This window comes from Notolepis coatsorum (assembly GCF_963971535.1).
Source record: "Notolepis coatsorum genome assembly, chromosome: 5".
Taxonomy (NCBI): domain Eukaryota; kingdom Metazoa; phylum Chordata; class Actinopteri; order Aulopiformes; family Paralepididae; genus Notolepis; species Notolepis coatsorum.
In genome coordinates this window covers 35745414-35766976 of record NC_140169.1, presented here as the reverse complement: position 1 = coordinate 35766976, position 21563 = coordinate 35745414, and the positions used below count along the sequence as shown (strand labels likewise).

The window sequence follows — 21563 nt, the reverse complement described above, 5'->3', positions numbered from 1 at the left end:
CTCTCTTTTTTAGACTATTTTTGTATCACAAACAGTACTGTAATTGTAAATCTGATATGTCATAAATGTATAGTACTGTAGTATCTGTATTTTCATGATGAATTGAAAATGGGGGACCCTGATGTAAACAATACGAAAGCCTTTATCTGGTCTGCATCCCCTTAACAATTGTGTGTATTGAGCTGTACTGTACTGTACCCATTCTGCAATCTGTTAATAAAGTTTTCAAACAATCAATCAATCAAACCCGCACAGTGCAATACTCCAATTCAGCCATTGGGTGGGTGGCGCTGCTGAGCGGGCAAATTCCTGAGGGGCCTGACAGCGTGGGGCCTGAGTGGTCTGGGGCTGACGTTCTGCAGATGGTTGCTTCCCGACGCGGTAGAGGGAGGCGTGACGTCAGAGGCAGTCGGCAGTGAGGAAGTGTGGTATTTTGCAACTTTATGAATCGGTTTATTGTTGTTCAGGATGAGGTGAGTCGATGTGGCAAAATCAACCGTTTTTATCAGTTAAAATACCGCGTCAAGTGTATTTGAATGAGTTAAAATCAGTTGTACGAGTGCATTAATATGATTGAGAATAACTAATGAATGAGTCTGTTTTTACTGTCTTGAGGGTGACTTGGACTTTGATTTCCCGATTCACCATTCATTGTATTGATTAAGTGCATGTGTCAACACATGTCATGCTGATTATATCTCTATGGTCTCTACACACTTATCCCTGTAAGTCCCACAAGTCACTGTTTGCATAAGTTACGCAACGTGACGAAAGCAAAGCTTTTTATTTTGCATGCACACTTGCAGTTTTGCACAATATTCAGATTATGTTGAGGTACAGGACAGGGGTTTCTCCCCAGGGAAATCTCTTGCAATGAAGCTCTTAAGTTCATAGTCCATATCAGTGTTCATGAACTGTGTTCATGATCCATATCGGATAGATTCATGCTGATAATGATGTATGCTGTCATTCACAAACACATAGTATAGTGCTGTGTTCATGAATCTGGATAAAACTAGGCTACAGTAAATATACTATGAATATAGTATTAATCACTTCAAGATTTGTTATTTTGTAATTATTCATTATAAATTATTATTATTATTACTGTATGACGTAGGTTTTTCAAAAGAAACCCTTGATATTGACCCGTCACAACCAGAGTTGAACCATCCCATATTATTTATAATTTATTGTTATTAGTCATAGTCATTCAGTACGTGTCATAGCATGATTTAGCGTATAGGCTACAGATGACTAAGGCCTGTGTGATTCTCGATGATCTGTAGGCCTTTATATAAACGTATTATGCTACTATGAAGTAATCGCTGGATATAATTTCTGTATATATTCATATTCCTACATATGGGGGGGGGGGGGGGGGGGCTTTCTGTGTGGAGTTTACAGTTTTGTACACATTCAGTTACTTTAAAAAAAATTATTTAACCTTTATTTACCCAGGCAAGCAAGTAAGAACAAATTATTATATACAAAAGCAGCCTGACCAAAAAGCAAAGGCATTTTGAGGGAAGGGGGAGAGGCTGCAACAAAAACAAGGTTATGTACATGCATACAAGTAAATAAACTACAAAATTACAGTAGCAATAGTATACAAGGACAATTACAATACATAAGGGAATAGAGAGAGGTAAAAAGAGAAAGGGAGAGTGAGAACTAGAGGGAGAGAGAGAGAGAAAAAAGGGGGAGAAGGAGGGAGGTAGGTGAGGGGGCTTAGGGGGAGGAGAGAAGAGGCTATGCGTAAATTAGTCATGAATTCAGTGATGTCATCGGGGACATTGAATCCTTGTGTTGTGTTCATTGCAATGAAATGATAAGGTAGCAGTCACTATTAGACAAAGGTATTGCTAAGTTTTCATATACACCATTTCATGGAGCTGTAATTAACACAACACAAGGATTCAATGTCCCTGATGATATCACTGGTGGCCATATTCAAACTAATTGACTCTCAATAAATGCAATAAACGCAGAAAATTACAGCCACATATGTATTTAGGTTTAGGGGTGTATTTAGGTTATAATAATCTTAAAGGAACATGCCAACATTATACAAAATTTGCTTACCTTCTTGTCCAGAGTCAGACAAGAAGATTGATACCAACTTCCTCTCTTTGCATTCAGTACCTATCCAGCTGCAAATGAATGGAAGCGGATACGGACCACTAGCCTAGCTCAAAACTCTGGGAAATGTATTTTTGCTATGTAAATTGCTATCTATCTTATTGTCTGACTCTGGAGAAGACGGTAAGCGGTTAAGGTTTTCCATGGTGGTTTTGTATAGGATTAAAGGTGAAGAAGACACAAGATGACCCAGCAACAAGGACAAGGAAGACAGGCTATATGGGCAAAAAAAATAAAAAAGTATATATTACAAATTTATATTGGTTTACAATTATGTAAAAAGCTCAGGGGAAGAATGTGAAAAAGGTGCTCTGGTGACAAGTTCAAACAATCTGTATAGTCAAAGTCATGCCTCCAAGAGGAGTTGACCATAAAAAAACAAACATGCTTTTGAGTGAAGGGGATCTGTAACAGGCTGATGAGGTTATCCTCCTCTCCCTTCCCATCATGCTCCACTGCACACCAACAGCTGAAATCACACAGAAAGTCTCCATGAACTGAATGGCTAAACCCTGACCCTTTGACCTTTATGATAACCTTTCTCCTTTAGGCCACTCCCACTGGCCCCTCTCCTCCTGACCCTGTTGCTCCTGGCCACCGGAAGTGATGTCACAGGGACCGAGGCTGTGGACAGGAGGCCCAACTTCGTCCTGATGATGGTGGACGACATGGGCATTGGAGATGTGGGTTGCTATGGCAATGACACCATCAGGTAACCCCTGGCACCTGCATGTTGTGGTCATATCAGTGGGTCTCATTCCCGAAAATGTTCCAAAGATATATTCTGGAAGACTTATCTTGGAACCACTGAGACATAATCTATGACAAGTACACCCTGAGTCCTGAACGTGCTGGAGATATGTCTTAAGTGGCTGAAACGGTCGCAGAAATTATATGATCTGATATCTGCTTGGAGAATGGCATTCTGTCGTAAACTCCAACACGCGTTCCCGTTCAGCTCATTTGCATACAAAACACCGCCTCCATAGTTCCTTATAAGGCAACTGGTGACGCAGCTGTGTGAAATGGAATGGCGGAAGTGCTTTGCGAGCCGCGTGATTACGAAACCTAGCGTCAGTCAGTGCCAATCAGAGAGCGTCTCCGAGAAATGCGGCTAGGTTTCGTAATCACGCTTGCGCCCATCAAAACTAGATTAGATTAATGTATTGGCATCATATACAGCTCGCGGTACACACCTGCCGCAGCGCACACACACACACACACGCGTGCGCAGTACTGTATATGAATGAATGAATGAATGACATATAATATATATAGCCTACGGCGGGCGTAATGAATGAACGGCCTATAGGCTACTGTTCATTCGTAGGCGCACACAAGACTTGTTATGGAATATTAATGCAGTCTATTATCCACTGTCATTTCAGTGTTGGTGTATAGGCTATATAGTGTATTTCAATATAAGTTTAATTGATTAATGATATATTCGAAGGAATGCAGGTTTATAGCTATATCAACCCCCTCCAATGTACAGTAAATGACCAAGTATGGTTTTGTCAATATTCCAATGTACAGTTTTGCTTGTACAGTGTAAGTCTATTCCCCACCCACCCCTCCTACCCAACCTCCTCCAACAGTTTCTACGTCAAATGTACTCTCTTTTCTGGACTCTTTTTGTATCACAAACAGTACTGTATTTGCAAATCTGGTATGTCATAAATGTATAGATGTAGCAGTACTGTCTATCTGTGTCATGTGTGTCATATATATGTTATGATGAATTGAAAATGGGGGACCCTGATGTAAACAAGACGAAATTCTTTCTCTGGTCTGCATCCCCTTATGTAATTGAGCTGTACTGTACTGTACCCATTCTGCAATCTGTTAATAAAGTTTTCAATCAATCAATCAAACAAAGGTCTGTCCCATTGTATACCAATCAATGGGATACATTGCATGTTGACCTGCATTCTTTCAAATGTATATAATTAATCATTAAAACAGATGTGTAACAAATAAGAAATACAAATTCCACAGAAGGCATTCAATTATTATTATTTTCAATCATTTCACAATAATTGCATAATTGTGTTTGAATATCTGAGTAATTATTTGTCCAAAATAGCTGGTTCAGATATGGTTAATCCAGCTGCCCTGTGATCAGATGAATCCACATTATTTATTTTTCCGACATCAAATTCGTAATTTCTTATCGTACAAATATTGTCATATTTATTTTAATTATGATTAAGTAATTAATTCCAAGGAGGCCTGTAGCGTTGACGTGAAGGAATCACTATGAGAACACAGTCTGTCAAGTTATAATAACATTTTAAATTAGTCAATCAATCATGAGATTTGATCGTGGGCTGAGAGCATATTTAAGTGTGCTCCTCAGCACTCTTAGATCTGCTCTCAAATAAGATCTCAGGAAAATTTGAGGACTCCCACTCCCAGCCCTAATATGTCTTAAATAGGCCGAAATCTGGCTAAGACGAAATATTTTGTCGTAACTTCGTTCGAGAATGAGACCCAGTGATCTGTTACTGAAAGATCTCCAACTCTCTATTCCCTCAGTGGCACACGTGGATTACTAGCACCCTCTAGCTGCAGTAAGTGGAATAATAGGAGTGAAATGAGGAAATCCTAACCTAGAAGTTTTCATGTGACAATGAGGATTTATAACCTAGATATTTTCATGTGACAATGAGATTTCCTAACCTAGACGTGTTCATTGTTTTGAAAAATACTATGGCTTGTATGCCCTGTTGTTTCCCTTCCTGTCACATCCCAGCTAGCACAGTAGCATGCAGTCTCACTGTGTTTACGACACTGCTTGTGGTCGGGGTGTTGCACAGTACATTCATCAACTCGCTGTTGATCAGCTGATCCCCCCCCCTGCCCCAGTGCAAGTTGATTATGACCCAATTGTATGGGTATTGCTCATATATGACACATCAAAATAATAATTTACTTTATTGAATATTATATTTTGTAATGTAGGCTGACAGAAGTTTTTTCCGGGTCCTACTAATCACCCCAAAGTACCAGAAAATACCAGAAAATACCCAAAAATACCCCAAAATACCCTAAAATACCCCAAAGTATACCCCAAAATACCAAAAAATACCAGAAAATACCCCAAAATACCCCAAAGTATACCCCAAAGTACCAGAAAATACCAGAAAATACCCCAAAATACCCCAAAATACCCTAAAATACCCCAAAGTATACCCCAAAATACCCCAAAATACCCTAAAATACCCCAAAGTATACCCCAAAGTACCAGAAAATACCAGAAAATACCCCAAAATACCCAAAAATACCCCAAAGTATACCCCAAAATACCAGAAAATACCCCAAAGTATACCCCAAAGTACCAGAAAATACCCCAAAATACCCCCAAAATACCCCAAAGTATACCCCAAAGTACCAGAAAATACCCCAAAATACCCCAAAGTATACCCCAAAATACCAGAAAATACCAGAAAATACCCCAAAATACCCCAAAGTATACCCCAAAGTACCAGAAAATACCAGAAAATACCCCAAAATACCCTAAAATACCCCAAAGTATACCCCAAAATACCAGAAAATACCAGAAAATACCCCAAATACCCTAAAATACCCCAAAGTATACCCCAAAATACCAGAAAATACCAGAAAATATCCCAAAATACCCCAAAGTACCAGAAAATACCAGAAAATACCAGAAAATACCCCAAAATACCCCAAAGTATACCCCAAAATACCAGAGAATACCCCAAAATACCCTAAAATACCCCAAAGTACCAGAAAATACCCCAAAATACCCCCAAAATACCCCAAAGTATACCCCAAAATACCAGAAAATACCCCAAAGTACCCCAAAATACCCCAAAGTATACCCCAGAATACCCCAAAGTACCCCAAAATACCCCCAAAGTACCCCAAAGTATACCCCAAAATCAGGGCCGCCTCAGGGGGTGTGCGAGCAGTGCGGTCGCACAGGGCCTCGCGGGAAGGGGGGCCTCGCACAAAAAAAAATACAAAAAATATATTTTTTATTTATTATTTTTTAAATTTTCTTTAAATTTTTTTTAAATTTTTTATTTTTTTTTGCGAGGCCCCCCTTCCCGCGAGGCCCTTTTTCATCACAGACATAAAATCTAGTTTTGCTTATATGCTTATATATTTCACATTAGACACGTTCCTGGCTCTGAGGCTCTGCAGGCAGCAGAATTGGTTTCAATGAGGGGAGGGGTTACAGCCAGGTAAGGTAGCGTCTGTTGAGTTCATTGTGTGTGTCTGTGTGCGTGCCGGGGGGGGGGCGTGAACCGACTCATTGCCAGACGTGAGCGATTCGACTCACGCTCACGGCAATGAATCGGCTCTTATGAACGAGTCGCTCATGACCGACCCATCTCTAGCGTCTGACTATTTCGCGCGTGCAGCATTGGAGCCTAGGTTATGCCAGCCAAGATGAAGAGGACATCGTTCGGCAGATGGACTGAAGATGAAAGTTGTTGCATGTTAGACAGTTCAGTCAGGCTAGCCATTAGCTACGTTATAATATTAAGTGTGGTTCAGTCGGGATATAGCCATGATGATGTCGGCTAGTAGCTAGCTTAGCTAAAGGCTAACTAGCGTTAGCTAACCTAGAGACAGCACGTGCAGCATTGTTATGCCAAGATGAAGAAGATGGTCGTTCGGCAGATGAACTTCGTCAACTCCACGCGGTTGTCTCCATCCTCTTGGACGTTTGGTGAGTTTTTAATGCACTCTATTCTATTCCCGCCGTGGATATCTCTCTCTCTCTCTCTCTCTGGAGCCAAACTGGCCGACTAGCTGTTGTAGTACTAGTAGCTAACGGTGTGTGGCCTGGTGTCAGCACCTGTATTGCTTTTCTCATGTTGTACAGTTTTTCAGTGGTAGCCGCATAGCTTGCTTCTGCGTTAGCTAATGGTTAGCGATAGCCGGGTTACACACTATTACACAAAATTACACTATTACACTATTACACTATTACACACTATTACACTATTACACTGTTACACACTATTACACTATTACACTATTACACACTATTACACTATTACACTAGCACACTATTACACTATTACACACTATTACACTATTACACTATCACACACTATTACACTATTACACTATTACACACTATTACACACTATTACACTATTACACACTATTACACTATTACACACTAGCACACTAGCACACTATTACACTATTACACTATTACACACTATTACACTATTACACACTATTACACTATTACACTAGCACACTATTACACTATTACACACTATTACACTATTACACTATTACACACTATTACACTATTACACACTACACTATTACACACTATTACACTATTACACACTATTACACTATTACACTATTACACACTATTACACTATTACACACTATTACACTATTACACACTATTACACTATTACACTAGCACACTATTACACTATTACACACTATTACACACTATTACACACTATTACACTATTACACACTATTACACTATTACACACTATTACACTATTACACACTAGCACACTATTACACTATTACACACTATTACACTATTACACACTATTACACACTAGCACACTATTACACTATTACACACTATTACACACTATTCAGATTCAGATTCAGACAACTTTATTGGTCCCGCGTGGGGCAATTCATATTTGCAGCTTACAAGCAACAAAGACAAACAAACAACAAAACATCTCAACGACAGCACGGCAATAAAAAGAGAAACACTCCATGTGATACAATCCAGCAATAAAAGTAAAAGTAAAAACAGACAACCAAGTGCAAAAGGCTACTTAAAATGACTACTGTCTGTGTTTAAAAGTCTGATAGCCGAGGGGACAAAAGATTTGGCGTAGCGGTTGGTCCTACTTGGTGGGACGTCATAACGGCGGCCAGAAGGCAACAGTGAAAACTGCTGAGACAGAGCATGGAGGGGTTGATTTGTGATGCTCGTCCCCTTCTTGACCACCTGGTCCGTCCAGAGAGAACATAGGTCTCTCTGTTTTACTCCAATTATTTTGGAGCACACTTTCACAATATACTGTAGGCTGTTCCTATCTTTGATGGACAGGCCACTGAACCAGCAGATAAAAGAAAAAGTTAGGAGGCTTTCAATAAAAGAACTATAAAAAGTGCTCAGGATCTTTGCACTAACATTAAAAGAGTTCAGCTTTCTCAGTAGGTAGATCCTCTGCTGACCTTTTTTAACAATAGACTCTGTATTTAGGTTGAATTTCAGTTTACAATCAAACACAGTTCCCAGGTACTTGTACGATTCAACAGTCTGGACGTCCTCATCGTGAATTACACTAGCTACACTGGCTTGATGATCGGGGTTGTGTCTGAAGTCAATTATCATGTCCTTAGTCTTAGAGACATTGAGGTCCAAGTAATTCTCATCACACCAATTCACAAAGTCGTGAAGTACAGGTCCATGATCAGTTTCGGAGCGCTGCAGTAGAGATACCAGGACAGTGTCATCTGAGAACTTAACCAGATGCCTTTGGTCATGAAGCGATCTGCAGCTGTCCGTGTACATAATAAATAAAAGGGGAGACAAAACGCAACCTTGGGGGGAGCCAGTGTTGGAAATCGACATGTTGGACATCTGCCCATTGACAAAGACCTGCTGGACCCTCTCAGTGAGGAAATTTAAAATCAGCATGAGAAGCTGGTGTGGGAGACTAAAATGAGAGTCAAGCCTCTCAATTAAAATGTGAGGCTGCATTTTATTAAAAGCAGAGGAGAAATCTGCAAATAAAAGTCTAGCATGAGCTCCAGGTGTTTCCAGGTGTTTATACACAATGTCCAAGATGAAGAGCATAGCATCCTCCACCCATTTACCTGGCTGATATGCAAATTGAAGGGGATCTAATTTACCCTCAATAAAAGACATGGTAGTGTTTTTTAAAAACTTCTCAAAAACCTTCATTGCTAATGAGGTGGTCTAAAGTCCTTCAATTCTTTTGAATCTTTTGACTTAGGGATGGGTATGATGGTTGACGTCTTCCATAATGTGGGGATCTGACCTAGATCTACACACATCTGGAAGAGTTTAGAAAACACCCAACCAAGCTGATCAGCACAGTGGTGCAGGGTGCGCCCGCATATCGAGTCTGGGCCAGCAGCTTTTCTTGGTTTAACCTTTTTAAATGATACTGTGACCCAATCTTGGGAAATAACCATTTCGTTTTGGGGTTCCAGGGACTCCATACATGCAGAGATTTTCTCTAAAAAGTCAGAACTTTCAAAGCGGGAGAAGAAGGAATTAAAAGTGTTTGGCAAGTCAGTGCTATTTACTCCTCTAATAGTAGTGGATTTATTCCTCCCAGTATTAGTATTTGTATTTATGGAAGCCATGTTCTTTATACCTTGCCATGCGGCTCTGAGGTCTCCACTGCTATATTGAGCTTCTATCTTGTCCTTATACATTTGTTTGGCTTTCTTAATAGCAAGTTTCAAGTTCAAGTTTCAAGTTTCAAGTTTCTTTAATAGTTGTCATACAGAAGTACAGAATACTTTTGTACAAAATGCTTCTTACTGTTGCGCTCCAGAGACTGTGCATGACAAGATAAGTATGAAATAAAAACATAGTAAAAATTAGAAGTAAAAAAAGAGGTCACAGTGTTCAGTTTAGACATATGTACAATGTTCGTTACCATACAATATACAATCCTGTGCAGTGTACTAATATACAATACTATATAGTGCAAGGCATAAATGGACGAGGTGCAGTTTAGGTACAATTCACAGTAGGTGTACGAGTTGTAGTGCAAATCCTTTATCAATAAATATAAAGTGTAAGTGTGTTTGTGTGATCTAAAGTGTGGAGAGTGGGTGCTGCAGTGTGTTGTTTGTTTGAGTGAGTGTGTGCGTGTGGGTGTGTGTGCTGTGTGCATTTGATGGTTGTTGCATAGTGATTATTGTTCGTTTAGCGATTATTGTTCGTTTAGCAGCCTGATGGCCTGGGGATAGAAGCTCCTTCTGAGTCTTTCTGTGCTCGCCATAAGACTCCGGTATCGCTTGCCTGACGGCAGCAGTTCAAAGAGGCAGTTGTTCGGGTGGCTCGAGTCCTTAATAATTCTCTTAGCCTTCCCCTTGCACCGCTTGTTGTAAATGTTCTGGAGGGTGGGAAGCCCCCCTCTAATTGTGCGTTCGGCTGAACGTGTCACTCTTTGTAGTCTGCTACGGTCTTGTGCAGTGCTATTCCCAAACCAGGAGGTGATGTTGCCGGTCAGGATGCTCTCTATTGTACATGAGTAGAAGTTCCTAAGGATCTTCTGACTGACTTGGAACTTCCTTAGGCGCCTGAGGAAGTAGAGGCGTTGTCGTGCCTTCTTCACAACACTGTCAATGTGTGTGGTCCATGTCAAGTCCTCGGATATGTGGGCTCCGAGGTACTTGAAACTGTTCACTCTCTCAACTGGTGCCCCGTCGATGCTGAGGGGGCTGTAGTCCTTGACCCCCGACCTCCTGAAGTCCACAATCATCTCTTTTGTTTTGCTGACGTTCAGGGAGAGGCAGTTCTCCTGACACCACTGTGACAGGTTCTCTACCTCTTCCAGGTAGGCCCTTTCGTCGTTGGCAGAGATCAGGCCCACCACTACTGTGTCATCAGCAAATTTGATGATGGTGTTGTTGTTCCGCTGTGCTACGCAGTCATGTGTGTACAGGGAGTAGAGGAGGGGGCTCAGAACACAGCCCTGGGGGGCCCCTATGTTGAGCGTGATGGATGAGGAGGTGCAGTTGCCGGCTCTTACCACCTGGGGTCTGCCCGTCAGGAAGTCCAGGACCCACTGGCACAGGTCATAGTTCAAGCCCAGGTCCCTGAGCTTGGCTATGAGTTTGGAGGGGACTATGGTATTGAATGCTGAGCTGTAGTCGATGAACAGCATTCTCACATAGTTCCCCTGCCTCTTGTCCAGATGTGATGCTGCTGTGTGCAGCACATGGGCTATGGCGTCCTCCGTGGACCTGTTGGAGCGATATGCAAATTGCAGAGGGTCCAGGTTGATGGGGAGGGAGGAACAGATGTAGCCCTTCACTAGCTTCTCAAAGCACTTCATGGCTATGGAGGTGAGGGCTACAGGGCGGTAGTCGTTGAGGCAAGCGGGCGTAGATTTTTTGGGTACAGGGATGATGGTGGACTTCTTCAGACAGGTGGGGATGACGGCCTGTTCCAAGGACAGGTTGAAGATGTCAGTGAATACCGGGGCCAGTTGGTCGGCACAGACTTTTAGGACGCGGCCGGGGATGCCGTCCGGTCCTGCTGCCTTCCTGATATCCACTTTTTTAAAGATCCGTCTCACCTCATGCTCTGTTACCCTGAACACTGAGTCTCCATCAGCAGACCCCCCCCCCCCCCCATTGCCGTGGTTTGTAGGCTGGTGTTGTTATTCACAGCCTCAAACCTCGCATAGAAGGAGTTGAGATCATTTGCTAAGGAGATGTCACTGTTCAGTTTGAGGGGGGTTCCTTTGTAGTCTGTCATTGTTCTGAGGCCCTGCCACATGCCTCTAGAGTCAGCCTGTTCAAACTGAAGTTCAACTTTATCCCTGTAACGCCGTTTTGCCTCTATTACTGCTCTCCTGACGTTGTATCTTGCCATCTTGTGTTCTTCCATGTTGCCTGTCACCAGCCCGGTGTTGTATGCTGATGTGCGCACTTTCAGAGCCTCACGGACGGATTTGTCTACCCAGGGCTTTTGATTTGGGTAGATATTAATTTAGGTGGAGGGGATTATTACTTCTACCTGAGTACAGACATAGTCAATCACCGTTTCGGTGTATTCGTTAATATTGGCTGTGTTATCACGGAATACACTCCATTCTGTGCTTCCCAGCACTGCTTGGAGTGACTCCACTGACGTCACGGCCCAACGCTTAACCTCTCGCGAGACCACCGGCGTTCGCTTGAGACTCTGTCTGTACTTTGGCAAAAGAAAGATGGCGGCGTGATCGCTTTTACCGAATGGACTAAGAGCCTGTGACTTGTACCCATTCTTAAATTGCGAGTATACATGGTCTAATATGTTCTCGCCTCTGGTGGGACAGGTCACATGCTGATAGAAATTCGGCAGCACCTTTTTAAGACGCGCGCTGTTGAAATCCCCCAAGACCAAAATGGCAGCGTCAACATTAGCTGCCTGGAGTTTGTTTACCTCGTCGTGAAGTTTTGAAAGTGCGACCCCAGTGTTCGCGTGTGGTGGAATGTACACTCCGATGATGGACGTTAACTCTCTTGGGAGGAAGAAGGGTCGACATTTTATCGTGATAAACTCCAGGTCTGGGGAGCAGTGGTTAGACAGTTCCTTTGTGTTGCCTAAATCGCACCACTCCTTGTTTATCATGAAGGCAATGCCGCCTCCTCTCGTCTTTAGTGACTCTTCTGCCGTCCTGTCTTTGCGGAGAACGAAGAAATGGTCTGCCGGTTCTATTGCGTGATTCGGGACATCTGGACTCAGCCAAGTTTCTGTGAAACAGAGGACGTTACAATCCCGAATGTCCCTCTGGAATTGGATCCTTGCTCTGATGTCGTCCAATTTGTTTCCTATCGATTGCACATTGGCCAACAATATGCTGGGCAATGTGGTTCTGTGTCGTTTGGACCTCAGTCTGTTCCGGACCCCGGCTCTCTTTCCTCGTCTTCGCGGCGGCTTCTTGGCGTCTTGGCCATGGCCGGCATAACAAAGGATCTTGGCGGGCCATTTCTGCTGTTCAGCGATCCGATCCAGAGAGCAATCCAAACGGTAAGTTTTTCTTAATCCAATGTCAATGATTGACTGACGGTCATACACATATAATGCACCAACAGTTGGTGCAAATAAAACTCCTAATACTATAAAAATTAACAAAATAAAGCACAGTCTCGTCGGAGCGATCAGAAAGGCAGCCATCAGAGCAGCGCCAGTGGTTCATATATACAAACTTATCTAGAAGCAGCCTTTTTCTCTAGGGCATTACCCGTACAATAGGCCAGTTTCTTTTTATTGATAACTGCTTTTAACTCCTTGGTTATCCAAGGTTTATTATTTGGATAAATAACAACCACTTTACTCGGGATAGTGGAATCTACACAAAATGTGATGTACGAGGAGATGGTGTCACAAAGTTCATTAATGTTATCGCCGCATGCGGCAAAGAAACAGTCCCAGTCTGTACATTCGAAGCAGGCCTGAAGGGAGGAGATGCTGTCCTCCGACCAGCATTTCACTGGTTTCTCCACCCGCGGAAGCCGCCTGAAAGTGGGTGTGTACGTGGGAAACAGATACACGCTGTTGTGGTAGGAAGATCCCAGGGAAGGCAGTGGTAGCGATTTGTAAGCACCGCTCACTGAGCCGTAACACAGGTCTAGGATAGAGTTCCTCTGTGTGGTGGCACAGGTTACATACTGTTCATATGTCCTCAAAGTCGTGTTCAAGCGACAGTGATTAAAATCACCAAGGATGAATTTTGGAGCCTCTGGGCTGATTGCGTCGAGTCGGTGCGTGACGTCAGCGATTAGCTTGGAAGCAGCTGATGCGTTCGCGCGAGGGTGAATGTAAACAATAGTAAAAAATAACTGTGGGAACTCCCGAGGCAAATAGAAGGGACGGAGTGAAACAGTCAAAAGTTCAATGTCAGGTGTGCAAATCTTCTCACGAATCACGACGGTATTACAGTACCTCTGGTTGATGTAGCAGCACACACCACCTCCCCGTCGTTTGTTTGTGATCTCCGGTGATCGGTCCAAACGAAGCGGAGCGCCGAACCCACTAAGTGACAGGTCCTCATCCCGATCACGGTCATTTAACCATGTTTCAGTGAAGGCCAGTAAACAGGTGTCCTTCACTTCATGTTTAAATGTGGCCCAGGCCTGCAGTTCATCCATCTTATTGCGGAGAGACTGTGCATTACAGAGCAAGATTGAAGGAAGAGCTGGCAGCTTGCGGCGGTCTTGGAGGCTCATGTTCTTGAGTCTCCGACGAATCCCACCTCTTCTCCCTCTCTTCCGATTAGTGGTTCTGGCTTTGGTGACAGTTCTGCGAAGCTCAGGTGGAATATCCTCCGGCGTAACGCTGTCCCTTGTCCGAAGTGACAGGAGAAACTCCTGGGTGAATGTAATCCTGCCGGGCGAGTTGCCATGGCAACCGTATGTGTTTACTCCGTTCTGTGGCTCCGTGCTCGTACAAGGACGGTGGAGCAAAATGAAAATAAGCACAAGCACAAACAGATCCACAAACGCCCTCATATTGTCCATAAACTGGGTGCTAAAACACGGAGAGAAAGAAACACAGATACACTACTAAACTCAAACAAACAAACTCAGACAACCGGCAGCTACACGCGTCGCACACAGAGGAGCGCCGCACACCGGAAATAGTATTACACACTATTACACTATTACACACTATTACACACTATTACACACTATTACACTATTACACTATTACACACTAGCACACTATTACACTATTACACACTATTACACTATTACACACTATTACACTATTACACTAGCACACTATTACACTATTACACACTATTACACTATTACACTATTACACTATTACACACTAGCACGCTATTACACTATTATACTATTACACTATTACACTAGCACACTATTACACTATTACACTATTACACTATTACACACTATTACACTATTACACACTATTACACTATTACACTATGTTACACTATTACACTATGTTACACTATTACACTATTACACAAAATGTGGGGTATACTTTGGGGTATTTTGGGGTATTTTCTGGTATTTTCTGGTACTTTGGGGTATACTTTGGGGTATTTTGGGGTATTTTCTGGTATTTTCTGGTATTTTGGGGTATACTTTGGGGTATTTTGGGGTATTTTCTGGTACTTTGGGGTATTTTGGGGTATACTTTGGGGTATTTTGGGGTATTTTCTGGTATTTTGGGGTATACTTTGGGGTATTTTGGGGTATTTTCTGGTACTTTGGGGTGATTAGTAGGACCCGTTTTTTCCTGTAGTACAGGGAATTGATTGAATTAGCCTACAGCATATTTCCATTTGCAGGGAAGTAGGCTATAAACAAGCCTAACATCAGCTTTACTCCTAAAGCCAGCAGCTAGCCAACAAGTTGTTATTGTCTCTGGTTACTGTCATCCTTTTGCCTAGCACAGTGTACTGTGGAGATAGGTCTGCCAGAGTCTAGCCTTACTGTCATCCCAACTCTCTGGTGAGACAGGTGGAGAGATGGAGAGATGGATGAGGTGAGACAGGTGGAGAGATGGATGAGGTGAGACAGGTGGAGAGATGGATGAGGTGAGACAGGTGGATAGATGGATGCGGTGAGACAGGTGGAGAGATGGATGATGTGAGACAGGTGGATAGATGGATGAGGTGAGACAGGTGGATAGATGGATGAGGTGAGACAGGTGGAGAGATGGATGAGGTCAGTGGAGAGATGGATGAGGTGAGACAGGTGGAGAGATGGATGAGGTCAGTGGAGAGATGGACGAGGTGAGACAGGTGGAGAGATGGATGAGGTGATACAGGTGGAGAGATGGATGAGGTCAGTGTAGAGATGGATGAGGTCAGTGTAGAGATGGATGAGGTCAGTGTAGAGATGGATGAGGTCAGTGGAGAGATGAATGAAGTGAGACAGGTGTAGAGATGGATGAGGTCAGTGGAGAGATGGATGAGGTCAGTGGAGAGATGGATGAGGTGAGACAGGTGTAGATATGGATGAGGTCAGTGTAGAGATGGATGAGGTCAGTGGAGAGATGGATGAGGTCAGTGTAGAGATGGATGAGGTCAGTGGAGAGATGGATGAGGTCAGTGGAGAGATGGATGAGGTCAGTGGAGAGATGGATGAGGTCAGTGGAGAGATGGATGAGGTCAGTGTAGAGGGTGGACGGAGGTGCAGAAGGTGCTCTAAGATGACAGAAGCTACAGTAGCAGAGAGGAGGAGCCCCATGGATGGAATATCGTCCATTTTTCTTACCAAGGATCAACGGGGCAGAACTGGACTTTTAATGTATTTATTTAACCTTTATTTAGCCAGATAAAACATTAAGAACAGGTTTCTTATTTGCAATGTCGATCTGGTACAAGAGGCCCCAACAGGAATACAAAAAATATAAATATATATGCATAATAAAATAAAAACACAGTTAAGAATCATACACATGAACAAATAAACACATGCACAGCCTATGTACAAAAAACAAAACAGGGGAGGAGTAGTGTGGGGGGGGGGGGGGGGGGTGAAAGTGTGTGTGTGTGCGTGCGTGCATGTATTGTGTATGCAAACATATGGGTGTGTCTAGGTGCGAGTATGAAGATGAATGAGTGCTTGTATGTTGTGTGTGAGGGTGTATGCAAGTGTGAAACTGGGGTATCAGCAAGAGCAGGAGGGTGTTAGGGCAGGGGTTGGCGAAGCCCAATAGCAGAACACAGGAGGAGAGAGAATGGAGCGTTTTAGGTTGGTTTTAATGTTCACCCCCAAGCAGACAGGTATACAGGTACAGGAATGTGCAACAGGTATAGGAATGTGCAGTAGACACGAGCAGGTGCACTCCTCGTGCTGCGCAGGGGCGTCCAGGTGGGTGGTGTCTCGGGAGCGGTAGTCCTGGGCACAGGGAGAGCAAAGATTAGGACAAGGCATGTAACAAGGACAGAGTACCAAGGCTAGGGTGCGACGTCGTACCTAGGTAGTTAGGTTAACACTGCAACGAGGGTAGAGCAGGATCTGTGGGCTGAAGTAGGAGTTTGTTGACGAGGGAATCCCTCTCAGCCGTGTTAATTGATGTCCCTCTGGCAGCGTGGGAATCCTGGGGTCGGATGCTACCCATATAAGGGTGTGGAAGGATGAGGGGTGAAGAAGGCTTCCGCCGTGATGGTGTGGAAGGAGGAGGGGTGAGGAAGGCTCTCGCCGTGAATATGACAGGACCCCCCCCCTCTACGGGCGCCTCCGGGCGACCCTCCAGGCTTGCCAGGGTTGGCCCGATGGAAATCCTGGATGAGGGCAGGATCCAGGACCATCTGGCGGGAGACCCAGCTGCGCTCCTCCGGGCCGTAGCCCTCCCAGTCCACCAGGTCGACTACGGCTCCTTTCGACCGATTAGTCAACTAATCGACTAATAGGGGTCAGCCCTAGTTTGCGCGAAGCGAATCGCACCCGCGGATTGTGCTCTGTGTTTACGAGCTATCCACTAAAAGCACATTGCGTAGATGATACCAGCGTTGACACGCCCATTATTTTTCCTGATTTGCTTCTGGGGATTCCTGACAGCAGCCCTGTTGGCAGATATCAGTCCGGACTTCATTGTTTTCCGCGGGACCGTTATGCATATTCTTACATTTACCGGCGCATTGCACAGAATACCACGGTACTCTGTTTCGTGTGACGTTTTCCCAGAGAAGGCTGCTTTGTGAGCGGCCCTACTATGCTCACACAAACAGAGGAGGAAGCGGACAGATCGGACCGGCATTGATTCTGCTCACAATATGCCAAAGCGAAAATGTACATTACAGATTAACTGCAGAGAAAATTCCCAATTTACCGTCCCGGTCGAGCTGTGCGAGTTTGATGGCAAAATTTACTGAATTGATTGAAGTATGCAACTATACAGAGAGATAAAGAAAATAATTTAAAACTATTTTGATGCCTCAAAATTATGTTTTGGTTTGATTTATGATGATATAAAATGCTTATGATACAATCATTCTAAGGATTACATGTGTAATAAATTCGTTTTGTACACTACCTGTTCTGAAGGGCCAGATTAACACTGAGAATCTACGTTTTATTATTTTATATAACTTGTATATTATTTATATATATAAGCTATATCCCCTTAAGCCTCCGTTTGAATCATAGCATTATTCGCTTTCCTCATTGGACAACGCCCTTGACACCCACGGCGCCAACGATCGCGCCCCCCAGACGAGTTCAAAGACGAGTTCGGACAAGTCAAGACATGCCTTTGGCCAGCGCATTGATTCCGGACAAGAGATTCGGTTGCGCCCTAGAAAGCACTCTAAGTATATATATTGTGGAAGGCGCAAGCAGCAGCAGTTCGGTGTGCAGCAGTAAAGTTCGTTCGACCTAACCTAACGGGCGAAGTGAACAAGTGAAAGTGTGAATCTAATGCAGTTCGTTCGGCGTTCGTCTAGTAGCAAAGTGAAGCGTGAACCTTAGCAAGTGTGTGTGGACTTAATGTAATTAGTAGCAGAACACGAGGTGAACCTAGCAGCCGAACTATTGGACATGTGAGCAGTGGAACCTACAGCGGTGTATCGTTACGGATAATTAGTAGCTCCTTAGATACGACCTTGATATTGTAGAACCATTATTGGTGGATTATAGTGACTTGTGGAAACGTAGTACCGTGGAGAAGAGCATCGTTAATACCATTGTTGTTTGGATTTAACTACCCTGAAGATCTGCATCGGGCTAGCTTCGAGGACGAAGCTGGCTAGCTATCATCACTGCTGTCGGGCACTGGATTAATAGCTATTACCCTGCTAACGAGCACTTGGATTACAAGGACTGGATCCGTATGAGAACCCCTTTCTTCAAGTGACCAGCTGGAGTATCCGCCTATTCTTCAATCCTCTGGAGCTGACAACTCCGTGGAGGACCACACCAGTCTCCAGCTATATCCTCGTTTGCCCCCCTATATCGCCAGCTCACGCCATGCAGCGTTCCGGTCTAGTATACTTAGCCTAGGAATTATTCATTCCCATTGACTTTGATACGCTGACATTCTACTATAATTCGCCATAAAAGAGCGACCAGTAATTCTCAGTTGTATATCTGCTGTTGATAATAAAATACTGTAAACCTTATCTCTTTGTCACCGTGCCATATATTGAGTGTCTGCCATATTTAACTGTACTGTCTGGCAAGTAATAATAATATGTAGTAGTGGTTTAATCTATCACAATCTTTAATACAGTCAGGGTTTTGTAACCCCTCAGTTACACTACCGGTAATTGCAAGTTATGCATATACTGTATTTGTGAGGTTACTGTTTTATAATTTACATTACATTGAAAAGATACAAAGATATATTCTTGAAAGCTGGATTTTCTAATACAGAAGAGGTATTATTTAGATTGAACATTAATTCATATTTTCTTTGTATTTATTTTGTCCAGTAAGACTTGAAAATAGCTTTATTAAGTTGTAAAGCCATGGCCTATATTTGATTTCATAATTACATTCTATTCTATTGTGCTTAACTTAGTTCATATTTCATTTTATAATACACCACCCCTTTATTGTGATTATAACCTAGGCCTGTATAATAATAACAATATAATAATAATAATATATAATAATATAATAATAATATATAATAATATAATAATAAATTGACATTCCCTAATAGATAGTGTGTAGTGTACGTAAATGGAAATGTATGTGTCTGATAAAGAGATAGGGATATACGTGGATGAAAAGGTATGGGTCTGATATGGATATATTATTAGAAGATTGTATAATTGGTTGATATTAGGGATGCTCGATATTGGCTTTTTTACCGATACCGATATTCCAATATTGTCCAACTCTTAATTTCCGATACCGATATCAACCGATATACAACCGATACCGATATATGCAGGGTTTCCCCGTCCAAAAAACTGAATAATTTCAGGTAACTAATAATTTCACTGGATATATATATAACAAATATTGTTATTGTTTTTTCTTTTTTTAAACCGATACCGATATTTTCCGATATCACATTTTACTGCCGATATCGGCCGATAATATCGGTCGGCCGATAATATCGGACATCCCTAGTTGATATGAACATAGATAATGTATGTAAGCTAAATAGTATATTATGCTGTATTGTATTATGAATAAATTATGAGTAGGTATTGTTGTATTGTATTATGAATTTGATTAGGAATATTTATTGTTGTTTTAATTGTCTGTATGACATGTGAATGTTGTGAGTGTATAAAGTCTGTAACTGTATTTTACGTGTCATGGACCCCAGGAAGAACCAGCACTGCTGTGGCTAATGAGGCTCCAAATAAACGTACAGTTAAACTTAAAACCACAATTATCTGGCACACTTGTTGGGGACTGTAAAGCATTGCACATCTAAAGACAAATGTGCGCTCGATCACACCGCGCATGTGAGCCCGGTTGTATGCTGCATTGCTGCCTCTCCCACGTTCGTTGGGTTACACACAGGAGTCATCAGCCAGCCCATGGAGTTGGTATCCGCCATCCCCTATGATACAAAAGCGCATAATTTTTCCTATATTTGCAATGAATATTACAGCACAAACGCTTTCTGAAGAATACTTTTAACCACGTATTGCACTCCATGGCTTGCATTGTTTGGTATAGACTGCTGTTCCGAAAGATGTAGCTGTCGTGCACTGACCAGGGGCGGACCTAGCACATTTGGCGCCCTAGGCGAGATTCACCACTGCGCCCCCCCCCCCCCATTTTTTTTTTTTTTTTTTGTAATTTTTTTTAATTTTTTGTAATATTTTTAATTTTTTTTTTTTTTATGGCTTTTGCCATAAACACTTGACCGATACCCATCAATGCACAGCGCTCTAGCATGTTCTGACTGTGAACACCTAAAGCTGAGGCTCAGACCGACCGACCGTTTAGATTTTTGGCTCATTTTCCCTTATGTTAGAATTTCTTTTATGTAAAAATAATGGTTGCCGATATAGAGGGGGCGCCAAAACTGCACAGAGAAAAAAAAATTAAAAAAATAAAAAAATAAAAAAATAAAAAAATAAAAAAAATATTTTTATTTTTATTTTTTTTATGGCTTTTGCCTCTTCATAGTTCTCTAACGTTAGTCTTTCTTTCCTCAACGCTCAATTCTATAAACACTTGACCGATACCCATCAATGCACAGCGCTCTAGCATGTTCTGACTGTGAACACCTAAAGCTGAGGCTCAGACCGACCGACCGTTTTAGATTTTTGGCTCATTTTCCCTTATGTTAGAATTTCTTTTATGTAAAAATAATGGTTGCCGATATAGAAGGGGCGCCAAAACTGCACAGAGAAAAAAAAAATAAAAAAAAATAAAAAAATAAAAAAATAAAAAAATATATATATATATTTTTTGGCGCCCCCCTCTGGGTGGCGCTCTAGGCGACCGCCTATATCGCCTGTAGGAAGGTCCGCCCCTGGCACTGACCCATGGAACTTGGCAACCACATTAGTAATTAAATTACTGGCGTTACACACCACCTGGATATTGATATAATAGGTATGTTTCCTATTTCGAAAAACGTGCTCAGGGTGGTACAATTGCAATGTGAGTGCAGTCAAGCGCGCCCACGACATTGGGGAAGCCGACAGTGTTAAAAAAAAGACAGCTTCGTCACTTATAATTGTACTCTATTCTATTGTACTATATTCTATTGTGCTATATTTAATTTAGTT

General features: G+C 42.5%; 1 protein-coding gene across 1 annotated transcript in view; it reads left to right on the top strand.

Annotated features, from left to right (window-relative positions):
* Positions 1 to 425: 425 nt before the first annotated feature.
* The window catches only part of arsh (arylsulfatase H), a 78476-nt gene continuing 57338 nt past the window's right edge, over positions 426 to 21563 (top strand). The window contains exons 1-2 of the mRNA XM_084313779.1: positions 426 to 473; positions 2693 to 2854. Of these exons, the coding sequence (XP_084169905.1) occupies positions 469 to 473; positions 2693 to 2854 (167 nt within the window). The 5' untranslated portion in view covers positions 426 to 468. The remainder of the gene's footprint in view (positions 474 to 2692; positions 2855 to 21563) is intronic.